This window comes from Phalacrocorax carbo, chromosome 12 (assembly GCF_963921805.1).
Source record: "Phalacrocorax carbo chromosome 12, bPhaCar2.1, whole genome shotgun sequence".
Taxonomy (NCBI): Eukaryota; Metazoa; Chordata; class Aves; order Suliformes; family Phalacrocoracidae; genus Phalacrocorax; species Phalacrocorax carbo.
In genome coordinates this window covers 15,361,576-15,384,637 of record NC_087524.1, presented here as the reverse complement: position 1 = coordinate 15,384,637, position 23,062 = coordinate 15,361,576, and the positions used below count along the sequence as shown (strand labels likewise).

The window sequence follows — 23,062 nt, the reverse complement described above, 5'->3', positions numbered from 1 at the left end:
TCCTAAGGACAACATAAAGGCGCGTTTTTACGTTGGGGTTCATTCATCTGTCTTTCACGTTACCTAATCACTTATGCTAATGCAAAGTGAATAAATGAGAACTGTTACAGGGGTCTCTTAAATTCCAGTTTTGTGCCTCCTCCATTAACCTGATGGCTTTTCTACTTTTCATCTTTCATAATTTGTATTTTCCTTGTCTGCAAAATGAAGTTGTTACTATTATACCATAGCCTGAGATTTCACGTATGCTCTTTTAAGCAGTTTTCTCAGAGATGAGTATCTTTGTTCTGCCACTCAACTGTACAGATGGGGAAGCTGACGCTGAAGGAATTCTGCAGCTGTGATAATTATCCACTATGTTCTCACTTGTGAAATGCAAAATATTATCAGTGGTACCTGATCAGAACAGGACAAAGGACAGCCTGTGCCACAAACCTAATTTTAGCTCAACAGGCAACAACAGCATGAAAAAATATGCATTTATGTATATGCATGTATGTATAGCAAATGTTGTTTAAAAGAAAGCAAAAAGCTGTTGGTTCTGGAAAGCAAAAAGTGCCCCTCTGTCAGATATTTACAGGACCAACCACCACCCAAGCATTGTGTTGACTGGCTTTAAAAAAAAAAAAAAAAAAAGAGAGAAAGAAGTTAATTCTCAGTTGTCATCTAGGCTCTTAAATCCTAAGGATGAATTTTTAAAAGGGGACCACCCAGCAGCTCTTCCTCCTGCCTTTGGCAAACCCAGCTTCTTCACTATGGTCCCTAAGAGGAATCTGGGTGCCTTTGAAAATCCTGTTTGTTCTGTGGCTGTTGAGCAATTTTAAGAATCGATCTTTGAACTGATAAGTGGACTGATCCAAATGGGCTGTCTGACCTCACTCTGTCATATTTATGATATTTATTGTACCTAGGTACTCTTCTCACTCTGAAGACTAACAGCAAAGCATTGGTCTATGTGATAGCATAGTGATTTTCAAACATTTTTTTTGTGAAGGCTTCTTAAGTCTCAAGGCTGAAGATCTAGCAAAATTGCACGTGCTGAGCTTTTCATGCAGCTTTGTGATATCCACTAGCACCAGCCCCTGCCAACCCAGCTGCCCATTATGTGCCTCTTCGTGGTAATGCTGAGAGTCTTTTCCCATGTTGCTCATCTTCTTTCCTGGCATGGTCTGCCTCTGTAATTAGATCTCAGTCATTTATTTGTGACATCCCAGTTTGATGCCGTAGAACTGGAGAAAGTGCTAGCTGGTGAGAAAGGAGGAGGATTAGAGAAGAGCTCACTTACCAAGGCACTAAGTGGGTGGTGTTATCATGAATCTGTTAACAAAATGAACTGATTAGTTTAAACAGTATAAATTTCACAAGGCACTTAATTTCCAACTGCTGTTTTGTGTTGCCTTGATTCAGTCACACAATACTTTCTTCATATGGGCTGCGCAGTGCTTAACTTGCAATCATGGGTTTCCTATTGTTACTAATTATAATAAATATATTGGAAAACAGAAAAATGTTGATGTTAATTCACAGTTTCTCGTTTTTTGGCTGAACTATGTTGTCCTGCAGAGCTTAATTTCCTAATAAACTGCATTATCATTATAGAACTATTTCATGAATCCAACTTCTAAATTTTATCTCTGGTGCCTACAAATGTGGCTTTAGTGAAAAAAGGTTTAAAAGTTTCTTCCTACCACCCAGAAGAATGGATCATTATGGTCATCTGGTCTGCAGCGTTGCTTCAGAAGTGATTAGAGTAGTGCAGTTGGTGGAGGTGGCAAACTGTGAAAGCAGAACAGGGACCTAAGGGCTGTGATGGAGCTGCCCCTGCAGCTTCTGCATGTGCTACATGTCACATGCAGGAACTGAAGCTTGCTGTTTGGTGAAGAGTAGCATTTGGCTGGGACACTGAACTTGGTTCTGGGGTTATGGAGTGAATTCCCACCTTACTGAGGGTTCCTGTGCAAAATCAGCCAAGGCTTTTAGTCTCTGTGCCTTGTTTTTCAAACTGTCTAATGAGGGTGGTTCTTCTTTTGTACATATTCATCTGTTTAGTCTATTTATGCTATGTTTTTGTACCTGGAAATGTCTTACTAATCGTGAATGCAGTGCCTATGGCACTGATGCTGTACTGAATCAGCTCTTGGATGACTACAAAATTTGCAGCAGCAGTGAATCAGAATTCATCCAATCCGACCTTGTTCTTAGTTTGTTTCTGAAAAATCAAATTTAACTGCCGTGAAAATAATATAGCATATTACTCTATACTTAGATTATAAAATGTTTTTCTTTAGTGGCTTTCAATGCATAAAGGACAAAGGCACTAGTATGCGTATTTTACAGATAGGAGATCTGATCTACTAAGGAGTACAGAGTGCTGGAATCATCTCACTGGTCTGTAGTGCAACAGAAAGTAAAATTCATTTCTCCAGAGTATAAGCACAGTTCTTATCCAGAGGAAATGCACTTTTTAAAATTTGTGACTGTACATTGGAATAATTTACTTATTCCATTTGACCCTGAAAGTGATATAGCAAATGCTATTAAATAGGTAAAAAATAGGTCCTGATCAGATTATCTTCTCTCGTTCGGAGAACTGGCCTGAACTACTCCCTGGACCAAAGGGGAATCAGGGTTATGTTAACACTGAGATACAAGAACCATCTGAATCTAACCCTATATAAGTGTGGGGTAAAGTGCACCTCCTCCTTTATTTTATTTATTTAATGTCTTAATCTCCCCAATGCCCCATGCTGCAGAACATCATGAAGGCAGATCCCTCCGCTATTGGTCTTCACAGAGTCTGCCTGCGTGAGGCCGGCTGGGTCCCATGAGCTGCTGCTTTCCCTCCTAGCTTGGCAGGGCAGCACTGCTTGCCTGTAGAGCAGCCGAGGGGCTGGCCCACAACTTAAGTGGGGTTTGACAGCCGTGCTATAGAGTAGTCTCCCTCCACACAACCTCAGGGACATAAACGTCTAATTGTTGTACATGCAAACTTAAGACAAATACTTTCCTTTTGGACAGAGACAAGTTCTTGCAAAGTCTGCACAGGATGGCAGTGTTTTTATCACTGATGTTGTGCCCCTGGTGTAGGTTTGGCACTTTGACGATCTGGTTCCAAAAGTAAGCCAGACCTATGCAGTGATCTTGTGAGAGCATGTGTGCCTACCCAGTGTTGCTGGATGGGCAGAAGCTTCAGAGATGGTTGAAAAGAGGCTGCTGTTTGCAGGAAGGCATGGTTATGTGTTCCCTGACAGTGGGGGAAGCTGCAGTGTGAGCTGGGAGCCTTGCAGCCCTCATAGCAGTCAGCCATGAGATTTCAGAAGTTTCAGTATTCAGAAAACAACTTTGACTTAAAATGTTTTTTTTTAAGTGAAGAGGAAATGTGTGTACATGGGAGAGAGAGGATTTCCAGGTAGGTGAAGCTCAAGGAAATAAAGTTGAATATAAAATGCATGGGACAGACTCCAGTTAACATACAATTCTAATTGCAAATCAGTGTCTTAAATTCAACAGATGGAGTACTATTTTCTGTACATGGTTGGGTGTTTTTTTCCTCCACTATTTAAGACCTTATTATCAGTTCTTTTACTCAGTTTTATAGCTCAAAGAAATGGGTGCACTCCACGTAAGGCATGTTCCTTTTGTTATGAGTCAGTGGTCAGGATTTTTTTTTTGTTTGCCTGTAAAAAGATGCCTGATGTGTATCTCTGCAAAAGCAAAAAAGAAGATCTAACTATGGCTTTCAGTAGTTTGAAAGGATAGTAATATGAAATGTGTACCTTGGCCATGATGGGGTATTTCCTAATATGCTATTCCTTTTGAGCTCACCATGGTGTAATAAATAAAGCCTGATAGAGCAATAGCATTCTGTCTGGCTCTGTTATGAAATACAGGAGTACTCCAGCTAAATGCTGCTGCTTCTAATTATGGTGCCTTTCAGACACGGGAGCTTTTCATCTAGGCTTACCTCATGGCTTTCATTGCCTTTTAAAAAGGCACAAACTGCATGTAATATTCTACTATAATGATGCTGTTAAGCCATATACATTAAATTTTATTTTTTTTTTTTAAAAAAAAAGGAATTGCTTTTTTCATTGTGCGCCGTGGCATGTGAGGCTGGGTTTTAAAAGTAGCATCTTTTAATCTGTAGTAATGATGATTCTGCACATGGAATAAATGAGTATCATTTAGTTCTCTGGCAATACTCAGACTGTTATACTAAGCTGCAGCCCAGACCTCAATATTTGCTAATGTTGAATTAGTCTAACACTTGGCAGCTGATGCTGTTCAGGGAATCAAGAATCAGGTCAGCTGCAACTCTCATCTAGTGATACATCTCCGGCTATAAAAGCAGAGCTAGTGGGCTAGCTTGAAAATTCACCTGTATCTGGATGGTAAAGTGGTTTGTGCTCCAGTGCTTGAGCCTTTGAAGCACTTTGAGGTTTGCTGTTGGTGAGTGAACAGCAATGTGCTGGCACCCGCTCACTGACCTGTTTTACAGGACTGAGTGAAAATCTGGGAGTTTCCTTGTCAAAATATGAAATCCTAGTGCTCAGGCAGATGAGCAAAGTGAGTTTGGGGCAGTTTTCTGAAGCAGCTCTTTTCATCATGTTCTTTGCCCCTTCCAAATATGTAAATGCAGCAATGTCCTGGAAATAAATTAATTTTTAAGAACTCTCTGATGTTTAAAGGTTTTTTTTGTTATTCCATGATGGGTTTTCCACATTTTTGCATTTTTGGGAAAACCGCTGCCTGCTTCCTTCATGTTTCATAACTGATGACTGGGTTTGTACTCCTAGTGAGTATAATGGGAGAAAGAAAATCCCCTTACCAGACTAGAGTCAAGATATGGCTCTTTACAGTCTGCTATAAGCTGCCCTAGGCAAAAGCAACATCATGCATCTGTCCCGCTGCCAGAACGATCTATATAGTGTTGGATACTGAGACATTGTTTAGATCTGTCCCGTTCAAGCCTGTTAACTTGTGAATCTCTGTTCTTAGTTACAGTAGTACTTGGGCAGCAGCGGGCGAGGGCATGGAGCGAGGCAGATGGAAAGGAACAAATGTAAAATATAGCAAATTCCCAAATTTCTACAGTTAATATTTTTAGTGAATGGATCACTATTTCTTTGTGTTGACTGCCTGCTGTTTTCACTCCTCTTTCTCTGCACGCTGGATATTTTCCTCCCATCTGTCCCTTTCTCCTGAGCTGTAATACTGGGACAGAAGTACTGCCTCCTAAGTCTTTGTCTTCTCAGAGCTTGTATTAAAGCAGCCATATTGCTCCATTCCTCCCCAGCAGTATGCATGTGTTCGTGTTTCTTATTCCATCTCCCCTTCCCCCATTCTCTCTGTGCCATGTATAGAGATACATATATGTACAGTAATGTGCTCTCTCAGATGGTCTAAGCAGAAATACTGCATATACAAGGTATGAAATAGTCAATATTAATCCGTACATATATATGTACATATAAAAGTATATGTATGTTGGATACCTAGTACCTTTCACTGTACAAGATTCTTGTATGGTCTTTTTAAAATGTGAAATAACACGTTCTTCATTCTATCTGGCCCTTCAAACTCTGTCAGGAAAGCTTTTTAGCAGAGAAATCCAACATTTTCTTCATTAAATTCTGTTAGGATCAGCTGTGCTTTGAACTGTTAAAAACTGTAATTTCTGTTGAATGTGTTCCTAAGGACATATTTTGGGCATGTTAAAATAACATCTAGAGAGAAAAAGTAACAATAATAGCATGTGCTATACTCGGAGGGTCTGAGAACATGGGTATGAGTTCATCTGCTGCAGGTCACTGCTGCCTTCTCTTGCTATGCAGGCTGCAATGGGAAACATTCATGGTACAGACTACTGCTGGAGGAAGGGAGGAAGCAAGTGTTATTGTTAATGGCTTACTGTTTTCTTTTTGCAGAACCAGCCTTGGAAATTTGTACCAAAATCTCCCCTAGGACAGATGACTTTGCAATGAATATAATCTCCCGTGTCCGTCCCCTCCGTCCGTCCCCCCCCAAGTTAGGAAATAGCTGCGCATTCCCTGTGTGTGCAGCTCAGTTCTTGTCACCTCTGCAAATACTTTATTGTGTAGCCTTTGGATTTTAATAACCTTAGCAGCAAACTGTTTTCTCCCTAAAAAATGTTTTTTCCCCTTTTAGTGTGTAGGTTAGACACGAGGCTAAGAATTGCTTTGTCTCTGTACTGACATGTGCCCAGTGCATGGAGCAGGCTGAGCACACTAAGTTTATCCACATTACTGGATAGTAAAAAAAAAAAAAAAAAAAAGAAAAAAAAAAGACTTGCTGCTTAGATTCAGAGCTCTCACAGGACATGATAATGGATTTAATATATAAGAAAACTGCAGCAGGGTGATAGGGAGCTATTTGTTCTCTGTGCCCTTATTGGATAGGGCAAAGAAGTACTGGCCTTAAAATTTCAGCAAGAAAGATTTAGATTAGGCTTTTAGCAAAACTTTCCAAAGGCAAAAACAGTAAAGGGCTGAGATAGTTTATGTGCAGAGACCATACATTTCTGGAATTCTTTAGCAGGTTAGATAAATATCTGTCAGGGACCAAGTATTGATTCATATCTCGAATGTTGCCCTTTCCAATGCAACAAGTTAAAGCTTTGTGTGTAGAGCTCAGATAACTGATGTTGAAGTGAGCTGGCCTGAAACCAGCCCTGCTTGTGCCTAGTACATCCAGACTGGTTGGAGGAAAGGTTGGGTCTGTACTAAGGCACAGTGCAAGAACACCATCTTCATCCCCAGGGCAGCTCCGGCGCTTTAAGCCTGTGTCCGCCAACGTGCTTGCACGCAAGTGGTATGGTGGCAGGAAAGTCTGGCTTGGCCTTGTTCTTGATTGATAGTCTTTTTATATCTTAGGGTTACTCTGGCTGCTGTAAACCTGCATTTTCCAAATTTTGAAAGTTTGGTTGTGAACATTCTTTTCAGTATAACATTTTTTAATACGTGTTGCCACATAGCGGGCAAGGTTTGATTTTCTGTGGCATTTGCACAGCATTCTCCTTCCCAGCCAGTTCCACTGATTTCAGATCATGCTGTGGAGTCCATTGGATGTAACCGAAGCACAAGGTTTTGCCCAACAACAGTTAAAGGATGTAAAGTGGCCATAATCCCAATCATGAGGTGTGCTTTTAAAATAATGAGCAACCATGATTAATTTAAGTCTTACCTTTTTATTTTAGAATTTATTTGTTATTGTTTTTCCATTTTTGTTACCAACAATGAGGAGGATGCTTCTATAAAAATCTGTTTGTCTTATTAAGATGGAGAGGGCAGAAAGAATCATTAAATGTGAAGGACAATTTAAAGTCTCCAAGTCTTACCCCAGTATTGCTTTTTGCACAAGCTTTACTTTGAGTTTCTAACTGCAGGTGTAAACTAGCCAGCAATTCCCACAGCCCACGGTGTGGCTGTATGCAGGAAGAAGCCAAATTCCAGTCCAGGTCTGCAGTCTTGTCATGCACATCTGCCTTCTTTTGGGGATGCTCTGGAGCCCCCACAGTGTGTGTGTATGAGTTGAGGTGAAGGCTTGCAGGAAGACTGACCATGAAAGCAGAAAATATTCATACATTTATTAGTTTGCTAGCATGCTTTAGTACTCAGGCACTTAACTGAAAAACAACAGCAGGTAAACCAAAAGTTGAGCAGAAAGAATTGAAAGGTATTTTTATCTATCTTAACAGAAATTGATACGGTAGGGAGAAGTACAGGAGAACAGAAATGAAAACACTATTTTGTCAACTGCTCTTTGATGTTTTTCTCTAAGCCCAGCTCTGAGAGTGATGTGGTTACATGAGAACTTTGTGGCTTCTTGAAAATCTCTGTGTCTGTAGGCTGAAAATCCAGAACAAAAATAGAAAGAATTGTGAATGTTGATTTTTATAATGTGGGATTATTTTTAGGCTTGTTTCCATCACATTTTAGGGAACCTGCCCAATTGTATTTTGAGTCCTTGAAGAAACTGAGCATTTTGAAGATGATGTAAATGTGAATGTGCTTAAAAGCAGTGGATTTTGAAGTAGAAAATATTGGTTTTACATCAAAAGATGCATTACTGGCAAAGTGTATCGTATATTCCTAGTAAGCTGCACAGTGCAGGGAGGGTCCATTTCAGCAAGAAAGCAGACATATAATTGTGGGGGGGGGAGGCCAAAGGTATTCTTTCATTTTTTTAAAGCAGACTGGAGCCCCTCTTAGCATGCAGATTCACAGGTTAATTAGGAATTCAGGTTTTAGGCCATTCATCACAGGTTTCAAAATGACTTTCTTCCTTTCTCTACCTTTCATGTACACAGCTGCTCAGTTAGACACTTAGCATGGTAAGTGCATGCATACTCCCCGTTACAGCCTGTGAAGTTGTGCTATACATTGTGGGCAGGACGATTCCCAGATCAAGACCTTTAGCCAACGGCAGCAGCTCCTTTGCGCGTTGAGCTCGGAGGGCTGACCGAACTGAAACCGCAAGCTGGGGAAAGGCTAGTTCACTTGCTGAGAAGGGTCTGCTAGGTTGCGGCGTTTCCCACCCTACTTCTCTGATCAATTCTCTCTCACAGGCAGGAATGGCATCTCCTGAAAATCCCGAGCAGTTGATCATTGCCCTGGAACCTGAGGCTGCCTCTATCTACTGCCGAAAGCTCCGCCTGCACCAGATGATAGACCTGAGTAGTAGGGCGCCTGTCAATGGCTATAGCCCAAGTGACACTATTGGAACTGGATTTACGCAGGGTACTACTTCTATTAACTCACTTCTTTAGATTCTTATACCTACATTTGCCTTGTCCACGAGGGCTCTTTTCTGACCTTTTTTTGTTGTCTTTGCTCTCTTCAAATGTTTCAGGCTAGCATCAGTTTGCTTTTAGAAACTGTTTTGCTGTTTACTATAATTAGACTAGTTTATTTTAGCATTGATCCAGCAAACACCTTTGCACATGCCTAAATTTTAACACACAGGTAGCTTCATTGCCTTGCCTTTATTGGGATGTTGTGGGAGCCTTTTAGTATTTTCACAACAGTATTTTTCTGCCTTCATTAAAATCAGTTCTTCATGTTGGATCACTTTGTAAATTTAATTTGTTGGAAACAATTATGTGTTCGATTAGCTGCATTATTGAAGCAGTGTTAAATAACTGGATCTGCAATGAGACTTTTAGTCTGAGGAGTTCCAGAGTGTTGGCAGATGCTTTTTGATGTCATCTTTATGAAATATCATTAATTATTTTCAACACTCGGGAACATGCAATATTGGAATATATCAATGAATTTATCTGCTCATAAAAGAGCAACTAGATAATGGCACTTCTGATTTATTGACCTGGGATCTGTTGCTAATATCAATGTTTGAAGACTGACTTACAATGAGGGACAGAGGTTGGACCATGGTGTAAACCACTTGCCAAAAGATCCCTCATCACCAAAGATTTTTGAGCATGTTATCCTCCCTTAGACTGGGGGAGAATAGGAGATAAAAACCAAAAGGAAAATGAAGCAGCAGTAAGATGTGATTGCTGCATAATGCACAGATTTCCCATCTGTGTGAACTGTAACAGTTGCACTGGTGTTGGTGGTAATGTGACAATCTACCCCAGAAGGAATTTTTCAGAAGAATTTGTATTTTATCACATTTACTAGGTCAAAACAGCACAGGAGAAAGGAAGATTAAACTAGTAAAGCTATTTCTGTACTTATTGGAGTTTGGTTTTTTTTAATCAGGTGGAGTCACTAGATCATTCTCTCAGATCTGTGCCTCTCCTAGCCAGCGCTTGTCAGATGTGTTCAGTGTTACAGAGGCCCTCACAGAGCGCAGGACACAATCCATTTTCAGAACGCAGCCCCTCCAGGGGCCCTTTGCTTTTTGTCCCCCTCGTTTGTGTCCTGAACCATTCCAGTTCCGTGTGGTTTTACATGAAATCACTTTCAGGCTACGCAGGGATTTGCCTCTGGGAAAATAATAAAAGAAAGGAGTTTCTCTGGTTAATGTTTTGAAGCTGGGCAAAATCTGGCAGATAGTGGATTTCTGCTAACGGGCTTTTTCTTGGATGGGGGTACCATTCTCCTTCTTGACTTTGTATGGTAAAAGCTATTGGGCATGAGAAAGGTTTCATGTCAAAATTAATGAAAACAAAGTTTGGAGTGAATTAATTTGGGGTTAGAATTAAAATTTCATAAAGGCATGGCAGGCACCCAAGACAAGCTGGGAACAGATTAAGGAGAAAAACCCTTTAAATATAAACAGAAAGAAGCACTCCAAGGACCATATTCTTGCTGTGAAGTCAAAACAAAAATTTTACTGTCATAGTAGCCAGGATAACCTTACTTCAGTCGTAGTTAAAGACTGGCTCTTGTGTTCACTTCTAGCCCACAGGAGTGAATGAAAGGACTCCCGTTGACTTCTATGGGCTCTGTGTCAGGCCCTTGCCTGGACCTTGTGCTTGCTCTCTCATTGAATGCTTCGTCATTTAAGCTCTCACTGTGTGCTGCTGAGTCAGCACTGCAAGGCTGATGTGGCTTGTCTGCATCATAGGGTCTTTATGGGAGGGTATGGGTGCAAGTGGAGCCGCTGGTCTTTTTCTGATGATAGACACTATAGAAACAAGAAGCAAAAGGCATTCAGTGATTTGGATGCTGATGTTTTCAGAAAGAAAGATATTTTCATGCATGACAGGCTACCTCTTTTCTTCTGTAGTGTTTTACAGAAGTGCCTTTGAAGATAAGTGAAGTTTACCCAGGGAATGTTTTTTTGGTCAGTCAGTTGTAGGGGTTGATTAAGAAGCTAATAACAAAGGCTCTCACTACTCTGCTTTCTCTTCAGACTGTTCTGCATCTTTTAAATAAGCAATGAAGTCTTGTAAGTTAACTTACTGTTATAACAGTATTGCTAGATTATGCTTAATTTTTAATTGGTGTATATTTAAAATATTATGAGGTCTGAGTTGGTGATTACTGTGGCCTTAAGAAGTTATAAATCTGAGAAGCAGTGCTTTTGGCTTCTTGCTTTGAGACAGACCAGAGTCCTGAAAGGCTCAGGATGCGTCTTTGCCTGAGCACCCAAAAATCAGCAGTGTCTTTTGGAAATGTGGGGGCTGTCTCCCCAGCCCCAGGTGGCACAGGTCAGTCTGGCAGTAGGCCAGGGCTGCTGCAGGGTGGCAGAGGCTGTGCTGAGCACAGCTGGCTGCAAGCCAGCCTGGTTCCAGATGGTGCTTTAAAAAACAGAATATAAAAGAAATAAATCAAACCTGTTTATAGCTTTCATGGTAGGTTATTGGTTTTAATCCAGTTAGCATCAAAGAAGATCGGTGTGGCTGAAAAACATTTTTCCTTTGTTCTAGGAACAACTTTATAATGTTCCCGATTCTAATGCAATAGTTTCTGATCATTTTTTTTGTTAAGTAGTGATACATACAGATCTGTCAGCCTGCTTACACTTGTTTCCTGCAGCTTATGATACCAGCTTCTTCATGCTTTCTTACACTCGGTAATTTTTTCTCTGTCAATGACTAGCTAAGGAACACGTCCGTCGTAATCGACAGAGTCGTACCTTTTTGGTGGAAAATGTCATAGGAGAGATCTGGTCCGAACTGGAGGAAGGTAGTGTCCTTTCTTGAATAAACTTTGCTCTCACTGGTTCCTTATCACAGGCAAACACTGTGTTTTCCACAAATGTACTGTGCACTGCGTTGTTCTCACAGTGATCATAAGTAGGAAAAGAAAAAAATACAAGTTCATATGCTACTGTTGGTTACTAAGGCTGAACTGCTATTTTGTATGCTCTAGCAAAATACAGTTTATTAAGGCGATCATAGAAAGGAATCCAGGTGTTAAAATGCAATGAAAATATTTTCCTCAGAATAGGCCTTGTAAATATGCCATAGTGTTGATTTGGTAACCTACTAGGATGTACGCTAACAGCATGAGCAATTGTACTAAACCACATTTCATCTGTGCTAAATCAATAGCTTCTGACATCCAACTTTCATACTTCTTGCCACTCATTGTTTTATAATTACTAAAAAAGATCAAGTCTTCAGCATAGACAGTCATGACTCTTTGCAAGTCATCACCTGTCATGGTGATAACGCCCCTGAGAAGTTTTCATTGCAATATGCTGTTGTGATAATGTTAATGTAAATAACATTTGCCTATTCCTTTGGCAAACTAGGTGACCGTTACATTGTTGTTGACAGTGGAGGAGGCACAGTGGATATGACTGTTCATCAGATAAGGCTTCCTGAAGGACATCTTAAGGAGCTATACAAGGCAACAGGTAATGTCACTTCCACTGCTTGCTTTATTTGTGTAATATTTTTACTCAGTGAAAGAAACGTAACCTTTATTATTCATTGCATTTCACTAACGGTTCTTCCTGAAATAAGACCCGCATTCAAAATTAGTATAACCTAGCTGCTGGTCAGCAGACAAGGGTAAATCACATAATGCTTCTGACACTTTGGGATGGTAAACCTCATGTTGGAAGGGTAAGAAACTGCCATCTCCTGTGTAATTCACTCCCATTCAGGCCATGACCTCCTGCCACAGTCCTGGTCTGACTTCTGCTAGAAGTTATCCTCCTGTCCTTTGAAGAAGTTGCTTGTGTATTGCTGCTCTGTCCAGGTATTCAGGGATGTACTGTGGAGATATGAATAGCTGAGTGTCACAACAAGATCCTTGTAAAGTGACTGGCGGAACAGAAGTTTCCCTAGATTTAAGGGGAAGCTTATATATTCCAGTAATTTCACAGACAGTGTAGCAAGGAGGGTCTACAATCCCCTGGGGAAAAAAGCACAATGATTGGTCCGCAACAAAGATATAAAGTGCAATTCCTTGAATGGTATTCCCTTCCTAAACTGCAGATCCCTTTTGGCTTTGTCCCATCACTAGTGTTACCCACGTGAGACAGCCTCTTATTTGTTCTTGTGTCTCCATCCTGCGTTAGTCTTCATCTGTATGGTTCATCACTGAGCGTTCTCAGTCTTGGTGGGAGCAAGACTACCTCAGGAAACAACCTAGTAAGAGCAAATGGGACACTGTACATCAAGTCTATCTAGTCCTGAATATGAGTCCAACTCACACCTTCTCATGTGTGGAGGCAGTTTCCTTTGCTTCTAATAAAAATGTTTCTGTTTTATAGTGGTAATGTTACAGTGACTATGGTGGTATAGGAGTAAAAGTGAAGCAAAGGTAAGATTATGTTCTGTATTAGACCAACTGTTATATTTAGAAAAGATACCCCTTTCTGTAGACCTTCTCCTATGGCAGTCCTAGTAGTGTCAATCTGATGTGTATTTGGTCAACTTGAAATCTAGTAAGCAGTTCAGAATATTAAAGCTGTGTTTTGTTTGTAATACAGGTGGACCATATGGTTCTCTAGGTGTGGACTATGAATTTGAAAAGCTCCTGTGTAAAATATTTGGAGAAGATTTTATTGAGCAATTTAAAATCAAGCGTCCTGCTGCCTGGGTAGATCTGATGATAGCGTTTGAGTCCCGTAAACGGGCAGCAGCTCCAGACAGGACCAATCCACTAAACATCACTCTGCCTTTCTCCTTCATTGACTATTACAAGAAGTTTCGAGGTCACAGTGTAGAACATGCCTTGAGGAAAAGCAAGTGAGTAGACAATTGAACCCAAATGGATGCAGAATTAACTACTGACAGCAAAGACAAATAATTAAAACACCCTAATTACATGTAGACTGAAAGATAATAATGTAAAAATGTAATATAAAATGAGAAAATGGGATTGCCTGAAGTGCAGTTTCCAGAATGAAAAGTTCTGATCAATCTCTTGCAAAAGCTTTTCTGTACAAGACTTGCACTCTCCTGGTATTGCTTTCTGTGACTTTCGCTAGGCCACCACTGCATCACTTTCCTGAATCTGACCATGTATTTTTGAGTGTTTTAATTAGGTCAGATCAAATACAGAATTTGATGTCTAAAATTAGTTACCTAGAACCTTAATTTTTAGAGGCCTGGACCCTAGAACAAATCCAATATCTTGAGTGAGATGTATATTTGTGACCTGAGGGAAGTTATAAACAATACAAGATCACCGGTGAAAACATACTATTGCGTAGAGCTCTGTAAGAGGAAAGCATTCTTTTGAAGTGATGGCAGACTTTCTTTTCTCCTAGTATGTTACAGTTAGATCATTTGATCCGTAGGTGGGGAGACATAATTCCCTGCAGAGATTTTAATTCTTGATTGTAAGTATCAAGAAAGCACCCTAAATGACAAGCACCCTAACTGGGCTGCTACACAAAAGGAAGTTAGGAAAAAGCAGAAGTGGGCGTTTTGCATCTTTTGAAGTTATATACTACAGGGGACCTGGACACTAATGGTATCAAAGAGAATGAACAAGAGACCTGCAAATCTGGGACAGAACACTTGGCACATGAGAGCAGAAGACACAATATTTAGTACCTGTACCTTGGCTTCTTTGTGTGCGTTTTAATCCAGTAAATATTGAATGTAGCATCCAGGCTGAAACTCTGACATTTCTTCCTAAAGTTATTGGTAAATGTAGTTGGAATCCAGCTCGGAGTCACTTCCTAAATGAGACTGAGGTTTTGAAATAATTGAAAATTTCTGGAAATATTCCCCCTCACAAGACCATCTCCTTCTTATAAATAGTCTTAATGGCAAATCTTAGAGTGAATGCTAAATGTTCCCTTCAAATAAAATGAGATGGGTAACAGAATAGAAAGAGCATAAAGGTTACATAAAATGTGCATGAATGAAAAGGAGATTACTGAGCTATATGGATGTGCATCAGTGGTGGAATAATGTAATGCCTGTATTCATTTAACAAATGTTATGCCTCATTTAAAATGCTGTGCTCTCTTCTGCCTCCTGAGGCTTCCCATACTTGCTTGGTTTCCTTGTGTGTTTCCAGTGGCTTTGGCCTGCTACTGCTATAATCTAAATGTTGCCCTTCTGGGGATGAATCAGTGCTGTTTCAGATGAGTGAGCACTGGATTGACTGCCAGCTGTTTCAGGAAGCAGCTGAGCATTGGTAGTGCTACAGAAGGCAATCAGGCAAAGAAAACAACAATTAGAGAAGCAAAAATAATTCTCCCTTGAAATTTTACATTGCTGCAGTTGGTATGGGGCTAGGGTGAGGTGAGGCACTTTCTTCCCAGCAAAATGCATGCAGATTCTATAAGCTCATTAATTTATTTGTGTGTCTTTTGAGTGCTTGGCTGTTTCCTACAGCTCAGCTGTAATGTTTTAATGTCCTCTCTCACTGTTTTTTTCCAGTGTGGACTTTGTGAAGTGGTCCTCCCAGGGAATGCTGAGGATGAGCCCGGATGCAATGAACGCTCTTTTCAAACCTACAATTGACCAGATTATTCAGCACCTTAGTACGTATCTGTGTGTAGCTTTGCTTACCTGTTTCATCTCAAACCAGTAATGAATTAAAGTTAAGCAACCCCCCTAGTATGCACCAAAAGTGGGCAAGGAATTTAGTTCTGAAACTTGTAGTTCTCTACAAAGTAGTTATGAAAATAGTAAAAGTAAAGGACACACACATTGACTGTGATTCAGTTCTGTTACTGCCTGAGCTTCAATTATTCTGTACTTCCAGGGCTACAAGCATTCAGAAGGCTGCAACGCACTGACTAACCCAGATCCTGCTTTTTTTTTTTCCTTTTTCAGGCAACAACTAAATAATGCCAGAGACATAACTAGTTTCCGATTATTCCTGTTATTAAGACCTCTAGTTCATTTCTGCTCAGTGGAAGGGCTTAAAAAGTCACATTTGTTCATGACTGTCCAAATCACTGACATCTTTAAAATACAAATAATAAATGATGCATCATGGTAAAAGTACTTCCAGGCATGGCTTAAGCAGCACTGAATTTATTTAGCCAGTAATGGGAAGTGACATAGGCTTATTGGGAAATTTATTACTTAAAGTCTTCTTGGTGGAAGATTGGATTTGTATCAAGTAGAGTATAATATATGTACTGGGCAAAGTATTGCTGTTCTACACATTGCAATGCACTAATGGAACTGTATTTGGAGTGGAATATCCAGCTTTACTCTCTATATGTGAGGAATTACTAGATAAATATTGAAAGGTAACAACTTACCTAGTACAGAACAGCTTATATGTGCACAGCGAGGTAGAGGTCTAGAGTTACAATAGTTATGACAGATACCTCAGTCATGCTGCCTCAGTTATTTGAACTAGGGGTGAGCCTACAACTGAACTCTATGACTTTCTTGAAAGTATGGGATGTGGGCTTGAGCTGAGAAGGAACACCTGTAAAAATGTAAAGAAGTATTGTTATGCAGATGGTACATATTGTGGTTAAGATGTTAGGGTCAGAAATAATAAGTGAATTTAAAATGGAGTGACTTATCTGGAATGCAGTAAAGGGTATGTGAATCAGTTAGGTTTGGGAATATCTCACTGATACTTGAAGTGGCAAGATGTTGTCCGTTTCCCTACTGCCCATAATGTCCCTGCCAGGATGTCTCTGCAAGAAATCTGTGTCTCCTTTTACTGGTAGAAGCTAAATAAAAATTCTGGCTTAAGTGCAGCTTAAAAATTGTATGCTTTGAGTAAGTTTCCATTCACAGTGAAACAGAATAGAGAAGAGACTGCAGAAGTGGAATTAGTGCATGCAGAGAGTGGTAGTGTGGGCATAGATGTGGCAGTTTCAGATCTTGTGCATGTGCTTGGGACATTCAGTACACTCAGACATTAAGAGTTTCACCTTCATTGCCTCATCACAGTGGATTTTTCCCAATTGAATGGGCTCTGTTTCTGTTTAGGTGATGTGTTTGATAAGCCAGAAGTGACCAATGTCAAGTTTCTGTTCCTGGTGGGTGGCTTCGCTGAATCGCCCTTACTCCAACAAGCTGTCCAGAGCGCCTTTGGTTCGAGATGTCGAGTCATCATTCCTCAGGATGTGGGGCTCACTATCCTCAAAGGAGCTGTTCTCTTTGGTCTAGACCCTGCTGTCATCAAAGTGCGGCGTTCACCTCTCACCTACGGTGTGGGTGTGCTCAATCGGTTTGTGGAAGGGAAGCATCCACCAGAGAAGCTTCTAATCAAAGATGGCACACGCTGGTGCACTGATGTCTTTGACAAATTTATCTCAGCCGACCAATCTGTAGCCCTTGGAGAAACTGTGACACGCAGTTACACACCTGCCAAACCTTCTCAGTTAGTAATAGTGATTAATATCTATAGCTCAGAACAAGATAACGTCAGCTTCATCACCGAATCTGGAGTGAAAAAGTGTGGCACCCTTCGCTTGGATCTCACGGGAACTGATGCTTCAGTGCCAAACAGGCGGGAGATCAAAACACTTATGCAGTTTGGGGACACTGAAATCAAAGCTATGGCCATTGATGTTGCCACCTCTAAAAGTGTCAAAGTTGGCATTGATTTCTTAAACTACTAACAGCCCATTTTCCCCACCACAGCCTGTTTGTGAGACTGATCTTCCACCATTCTGTTTTCTGACTTTCATATATCATGTAATCAACTTGAATTTCAGCAGGCTATATGAGAACAGCTAGTAACGTGGGGTATGTCACGTCTGTGCCCTTTGATGACCAAAGACTGGATTTTGAAAGACCCTTAAAATGTTTTGGGAGCAAAAGTGCCAGACGTAGTGAAAGTTCCCAAGTTACTCAAGCATGCTTAAAGATCTACCTTTATTAAGTAAATACTGATTATTGTTGGGTCCTGAAGATTATTTAAAAAGGTATAAAATAGTAATCTCTTTGCTTTGTTCTTCCTCTTCCTCCCAAGAAAAACTCACTAACCCACGTGGTGGTTGTAGGGGGCGTATCTGTTTTAAACAGCACCATCTGCTGGCAATGGGAACAAGTCAGTAGTCCATAGTATTCTTTTGTTCTTCTGATTTTTGTCCTGTACTTTCAAAACTTTAAGTGCTGAAAATCAATGACTTAAAGAAATGGGAACCGAGTTTCTTGAATTCTGAGGTCCCACTGAAAAGAAAATCCTCAGAAATCCTTAAAAATAGATTATATATCTATCTATATATAGATAGGGAGCCTAATATTGATTGCTCTAGTTTGAAAACAAGGCCTTTATTGTTAAAACCTCTCAGAACTAGCCGTTGGATTAAATAGCTAGCATAACCCTCACTATATTTTGGAAAATCCTTAAGAACAAAGCTTTTTCCCTTTTTGGGTCTTCTAAACTTATTTTTAATAGTCTTCATCTGAAATCATAGAATTACAGAATAGTTGAGGTTGGAGGTGACATCTGTTGAATTGACTGTCTGGTCCAACCTCTCAGCTCTAAGCAGTGTCAGCTAGAGCAGGATACTGTGTTCAGTTTTGAGTATGTCCAAAGATGGAGATGCCTAAATTTGTCTGGACAACCTGTTCCAGTATTTGGAAACCCTCCCTGCAAAAACAGGGTTTTTTCTTACATTTAAAAGGAATTTCTCGAGTTTCAGTTTGTGACCATTGCTTCTTGTTCCTCACTACTACCTCTGAGAAGACCAGCTCTGTCTTCTTTAATGTCTTCTGTCAGGCATTTATACACATTCCTAGCATCCCCTGAGCCTTCTCAAGTCTGAACAGTGTTAGGTCTCTCGGCCTCTCCTCACATGAGGGATACTCCAATCTTCATGACCCTTTGCTGGACTCAGTCCAGTATGTCCATGTCTCTCTCATACTGGCAAGCACAGAACTGGACCCGGCATTCCAGATGTGGTCTCATCAGGGCTGAATACAGGGGAATAATCACTTTCCTTGACCTGCTGGCAATACTCTTCCTAATGCACCCCAGCAGGCTATTGGCATTCTTTGTTGCAAGGGCACGTTGCTGGCTCATGCTTAACTTTGTGTCTACGAAGACTCCAAGGTCATCTTCTGCCAAACTGCTTTCTAGCCAGCTGGCCCACAGCGTATACTGGTGCATAGGGCTCTTCTTCCCCAGGTTCAGGACTTTGCAATTCTTTTTGTTGAATTTTATGAGGTTCCTGTCTGCACATTTCTCCTGCCTGTCGAGGTCCCTCTGACCTATCTGGTTTACCAAGCACTTCTCCAAATGATTATATTTCTTTTCTTGTTAATCCCTATGTTAAGATGCGGAAGTACAATTAGATGATGGCTGTCCAGGAAGATTTTAACAACTTTAAGAAGAGAAAATATCCCTATCAAAAGTACTGTAATATATTTTGAGTAGCATGCATTTTAATTGAGTAAAATATATTTCTGGGTTGAGTTGAACGGCCGGTAAGGTGGAAGGCAGAAGCCAGGAGAATGGAGCTACAAATAGCATTAAGTAAATCATTCCTTACATGGCTATGAGCTCACCACTCTAATGCAGGTGAAATACAGTGGTGGTCATGGCATCTTGTTTTCCAAATACTAACTTTCTGGAAATGTTTTCTTAAGCATGTTCACCTGGAAAATTTCTTCTGCAACTGGACCAGTTTTTATTTTTCAAAATACTACAGGTAGATAACTTCTGCAACCTACAACCTGTATCCTCCATGAAGTGGCACCTTCAGATTCAAATTCAAATCCACATCCCACTCCAAATTGGCAGACTAATACTAACCTGTAGAATCACCCTAAAATGTTGACACTTTTGGAGCATTTATACAGAGCTGCCTGATTACCTGCTGGAATTCATTATATTTTTGAAACTTTGCAATGTTAATTGTTAAACTAAACCTTCACTTCTAATAAGTTGAGCATGAGTTAAATCCATTACTGACACTTTTGGGAAGTGAAAGCTTTATCAATGATCTCACTAATTTACATTCCAATTCTGCACTTAAGCTTTCTGTGTTTAGCGGGAGTTTTGCCACAGTAAAGAGCTGCAGAACTGGTCTACTGCATTTTGTCATTGAGTTTTCCGTGTCTTCTGCAGAATTCCCTAGTTGAATGTGAAATCTGTTCTGCATTCAGCTTTTTTATTTAAAAAAAAAAGACTTTGGAGAACGCTAGTCACAGTATCTGCCTGGATACTTTCTATAATTACAAAGTGTGCTTGCTAGCATTCAGTTTCCTGCTGCCTGCAAAATGCTTTAAAAGCTAAATACTGGGATTTTTTGTGTGTTGCTTTTCCATTGTTTACAAACAAGGGAAACTTTAAGATGAGTTATGAACAATATAATTTTATGTATATACAATATTTAAATATTGTACAGACTCTTTCTTTCTACAGTGCTATTTTCTTGTATAAAAATGCTCTTTGCCTCTGTTGATTTCATTCAGCTGTTAATTTTAAATAACATAGTTTCTCAATCAGCTTCTGTAATTATAGGCTTTTAAAGATGGTAAGATATGAAATGTAAAAGGCTGATCTTATAATAATAGGAAAGAAATGTTGGTGTGTCAGAAAATACGACGTTCTTCCTGCAATGCAAGTCGTACCAGTTAAGCATATTACACAGATGCACTAGTATCTTGCTGGGATTTTAATTTCTTTGTTTCAGATGGTGACCATTCCATCTCCAGCAGTTCATCATAATAATGGATGAATCCTCCTGTAAAACCAAGTTAAAATTCGATTTTATGATCTGGATATACAGCTTCTTCACTAGGTTTTGGGGTTTTGTTAAAGATCTTCTCTAGTTACAAAAAAAAAAAAAGACACAAAACTACCTTCCAAAGATAGGCAACACTGATCTATTGTAGCTGCACGTAAGACCCAGTCTCTGTCTATCACTACCACCTACCAAAAGACAAAATTTTTAAAGAAAATTAGGCTTTGGTGTCTTTGCATCCTTTGTTAAACCGAATTGGTCCATTTCTGCACAGATTTGTTTCCGATGGCCTTAGGTTAACACATAATTCGGTCTAATAAACCACTGCAACCACCTCCTGTCTTCCCTCTGAAGAGGAGGCAAACCACAAGATCAGATGGCCCACGATTTTTGTGCTGTTTTCAGCCTGACTGCAGGGAATGCAATGGGTAGTTTTTACAGCTCTTCTGAAGCATATTTTCCTGCACAGTAGCGATTCTCTGGCCTTTCTTATTCACCTTTCGTAAGATTCCATCTGGATCCAAGCAGGGGTTTGTTGCTGAAATGACTCAACTCTAACTGTACAATGTGGTTTGCATATTTTTGCACTTCATTCAGTCTGATGAGAGCACTATCAAGCTTATCTTTGCAGAGCACTGAACTACTGAAGAAACTCCCAGCTGTCCTCCTTGCCCTGTTCAAATCTAAGAATGGAAAATTAGCTTGTCTTTCTAAGGAATTAGAATTGTAAGTAGAATATTATGTTGTGGTCTGTAGTCTATAACCTGGTTAAAGAACTTTACATTGTAAGTGGCACGTGGATGCCTATTTTGATAAAGGATGTTAGGCTGTAAAATTAATATGAAATTTATTAGGAAATGAGTCATTTTTAGAGTAGTACTGATACTTTTGCAGGAGATTCCCTGCAGAGCATGTTTTTTGAAGGGGTTTCAGATGACATTGTGCAACTTAATGTTGAAAAGATAAGGCCTGCTATCCTTAGGGAAAGCAGAAGGCCTTGGCAGAAGCTTTGCTCTAAGCAGCAACTTGCAAGTTTGGGTCCAAATTACTTAATGCTAGGCTGAAAGTTAGCAGCTAATTGTGATAGAATGATTAATTGTGCTAGGATATGATAAATGTGCAGTGATGGTTAGGGCAGTTTACATTGGTATGAATATACCAATATTTATATACAGGAGTTTTAATGCATTATTATGAGAAGGCTAATTATATATTGCAGAGATTTAATTGCCAAGATAAGCTGCATATTTATGATATGAAGTGGCTTAAGCGGATGAATAGTATAAAAGTTGTTGGGCATAACGTCACAGTACTCACCTGCTTGAAATAGTCTTAAACTATATTATAAAACCAACCATTGTGGTCTTGTTCACCCCTGTGCAAGATAAATTCAGATTTCACTGATGTTTGGAGCTGTTCACAACTTGTCTGGATTGTATCTTGAGTGTTCTTGTGTCTTCAACCATGTCAAATAAAATACAGTAAAACTGATTCTTCTTTTTGGGTGTTACTATTTTTTCATGAAAATTACTATAAAGAGAAACCTAATTTATTTTGAAAGCCAGTAAGGCCAAGTGGTTATCCTTGCGTTTGGATACTCCTTCGTATGCGTAACTGAACAAAAGTGACATCAACTGCATGTGCTGCTTAGCAGATTTCTTAAACCTTTTAGATGTGTGGGCACCGAGAATGTTTGCCAGGGGCTTGCAGGCCCTGTGCAGCACACACAACTCTGACAAGAGGCTGCTGCATTTTTACTTCACTTGTGTACTTTCTAGGGGGACTTTGTATATGCCCAAGGTAGAAGTCCACTGCTGGGGATTACTCAACTTCCACCAAAGTTGGTGTAGCTCTGAGCAGGGTGTCGGCTGGACATAGGACAGACTTTGGGCAATACCAAAAGCAGATCAGATATTTTCTGTAATGATGCTTTGAGAAGGCTGGGAAATCAAATATAAAAACTGATGCATCAGAGAGGACTGTACTCTCCTAGGCCTTGTTGAAGGCTGGTTTATTGCTAAAATTGTATTATCAGGCCAATAAGCTGGACAATAACCAGGTATATTTGCATGAGAGAGTACATCTTTACTGTGTGTTTCTAGATCTAAGAATGTTTAGTAAGGTCCAGCTGCACTGAAAGAAACTTGTATAACAGTTTGTGCAATATTATATTTTTTCTGCTAACTGTTGCAGGCCATGTCCCTCTAAAATTCTGCAGTGTTGGCACTGGCTATGGAGACAGTTCAGTGGTGTATGTGACCTTAGTCTACAGTGCTGCTCAGACACAAAAATGCAGGGAATGAACTGAGGTGTGTAGCAGCCACTACACCCCAACTTCCACTGATCTGCTGCAATGAAGATGTTTTACAAGTGCTTTATAATTATAAACACCATCCTAATAGGCTAGGTACTGTATTTAACTTGTAATGAACTTGATTTCAGCTAAACATTCAATTAATGTTACTAGTACAATGGGAAATATAATTACAGTCTTCAGGGATGCATTAAGAACCAAATTTTGCTTTCAGTGTTCTAGCGCATT

General features: G+C 40.0%; 1 protein-coding gene across 2 annotated transcripts in view; it reads left to right on the top strand.

Moving 5' to 3' along the window:
* HSPA12A (heat shock protein family A (Hsp70) member 12A) overlaps positions 1 to 22,011 on the top strand; it is a 59,394-nt gene extending 37,383 nt beyond the window's left edge. The window contains exons 7-12 of one of the 2 annotated variants that reach the window (XM_064464232.1): positions 8,588 to 8,759; positions 11,532 to 11,618; positions 12,190 to 12,294; positions 13,378 to 13,636; positions 15,287 to 15,390; positions 16,811 to 22,011. In XM_064464232.1, coding sequence (XP_064320302.1) covers positions 8,588 to 8,759; positions 11,532 to 11,618; positions 12,190 to 12,294; positions 13,378 to 13,636; positions 15,287 to 15,390; positions 16,811 to 17,445 — 1,362 coding nt within the window. In that variant the 3' untranslated portion in view covers positions 17,446 to 22,011. The remainder of the gene's footprint in view (positions 1 to 8,587; positions 8,760 to 11,531; positions 11,619 to 12,189; positions 12,295 to 13,377; positions 13,637 to 15,286; positions 15,391 to 16,810) is intronic. The other variant, XM_064464233.1, reaches the window with a different exon arrangement.
* Positions 22,012 to 23,062: the final 1,051 nt, after the last annotated feature.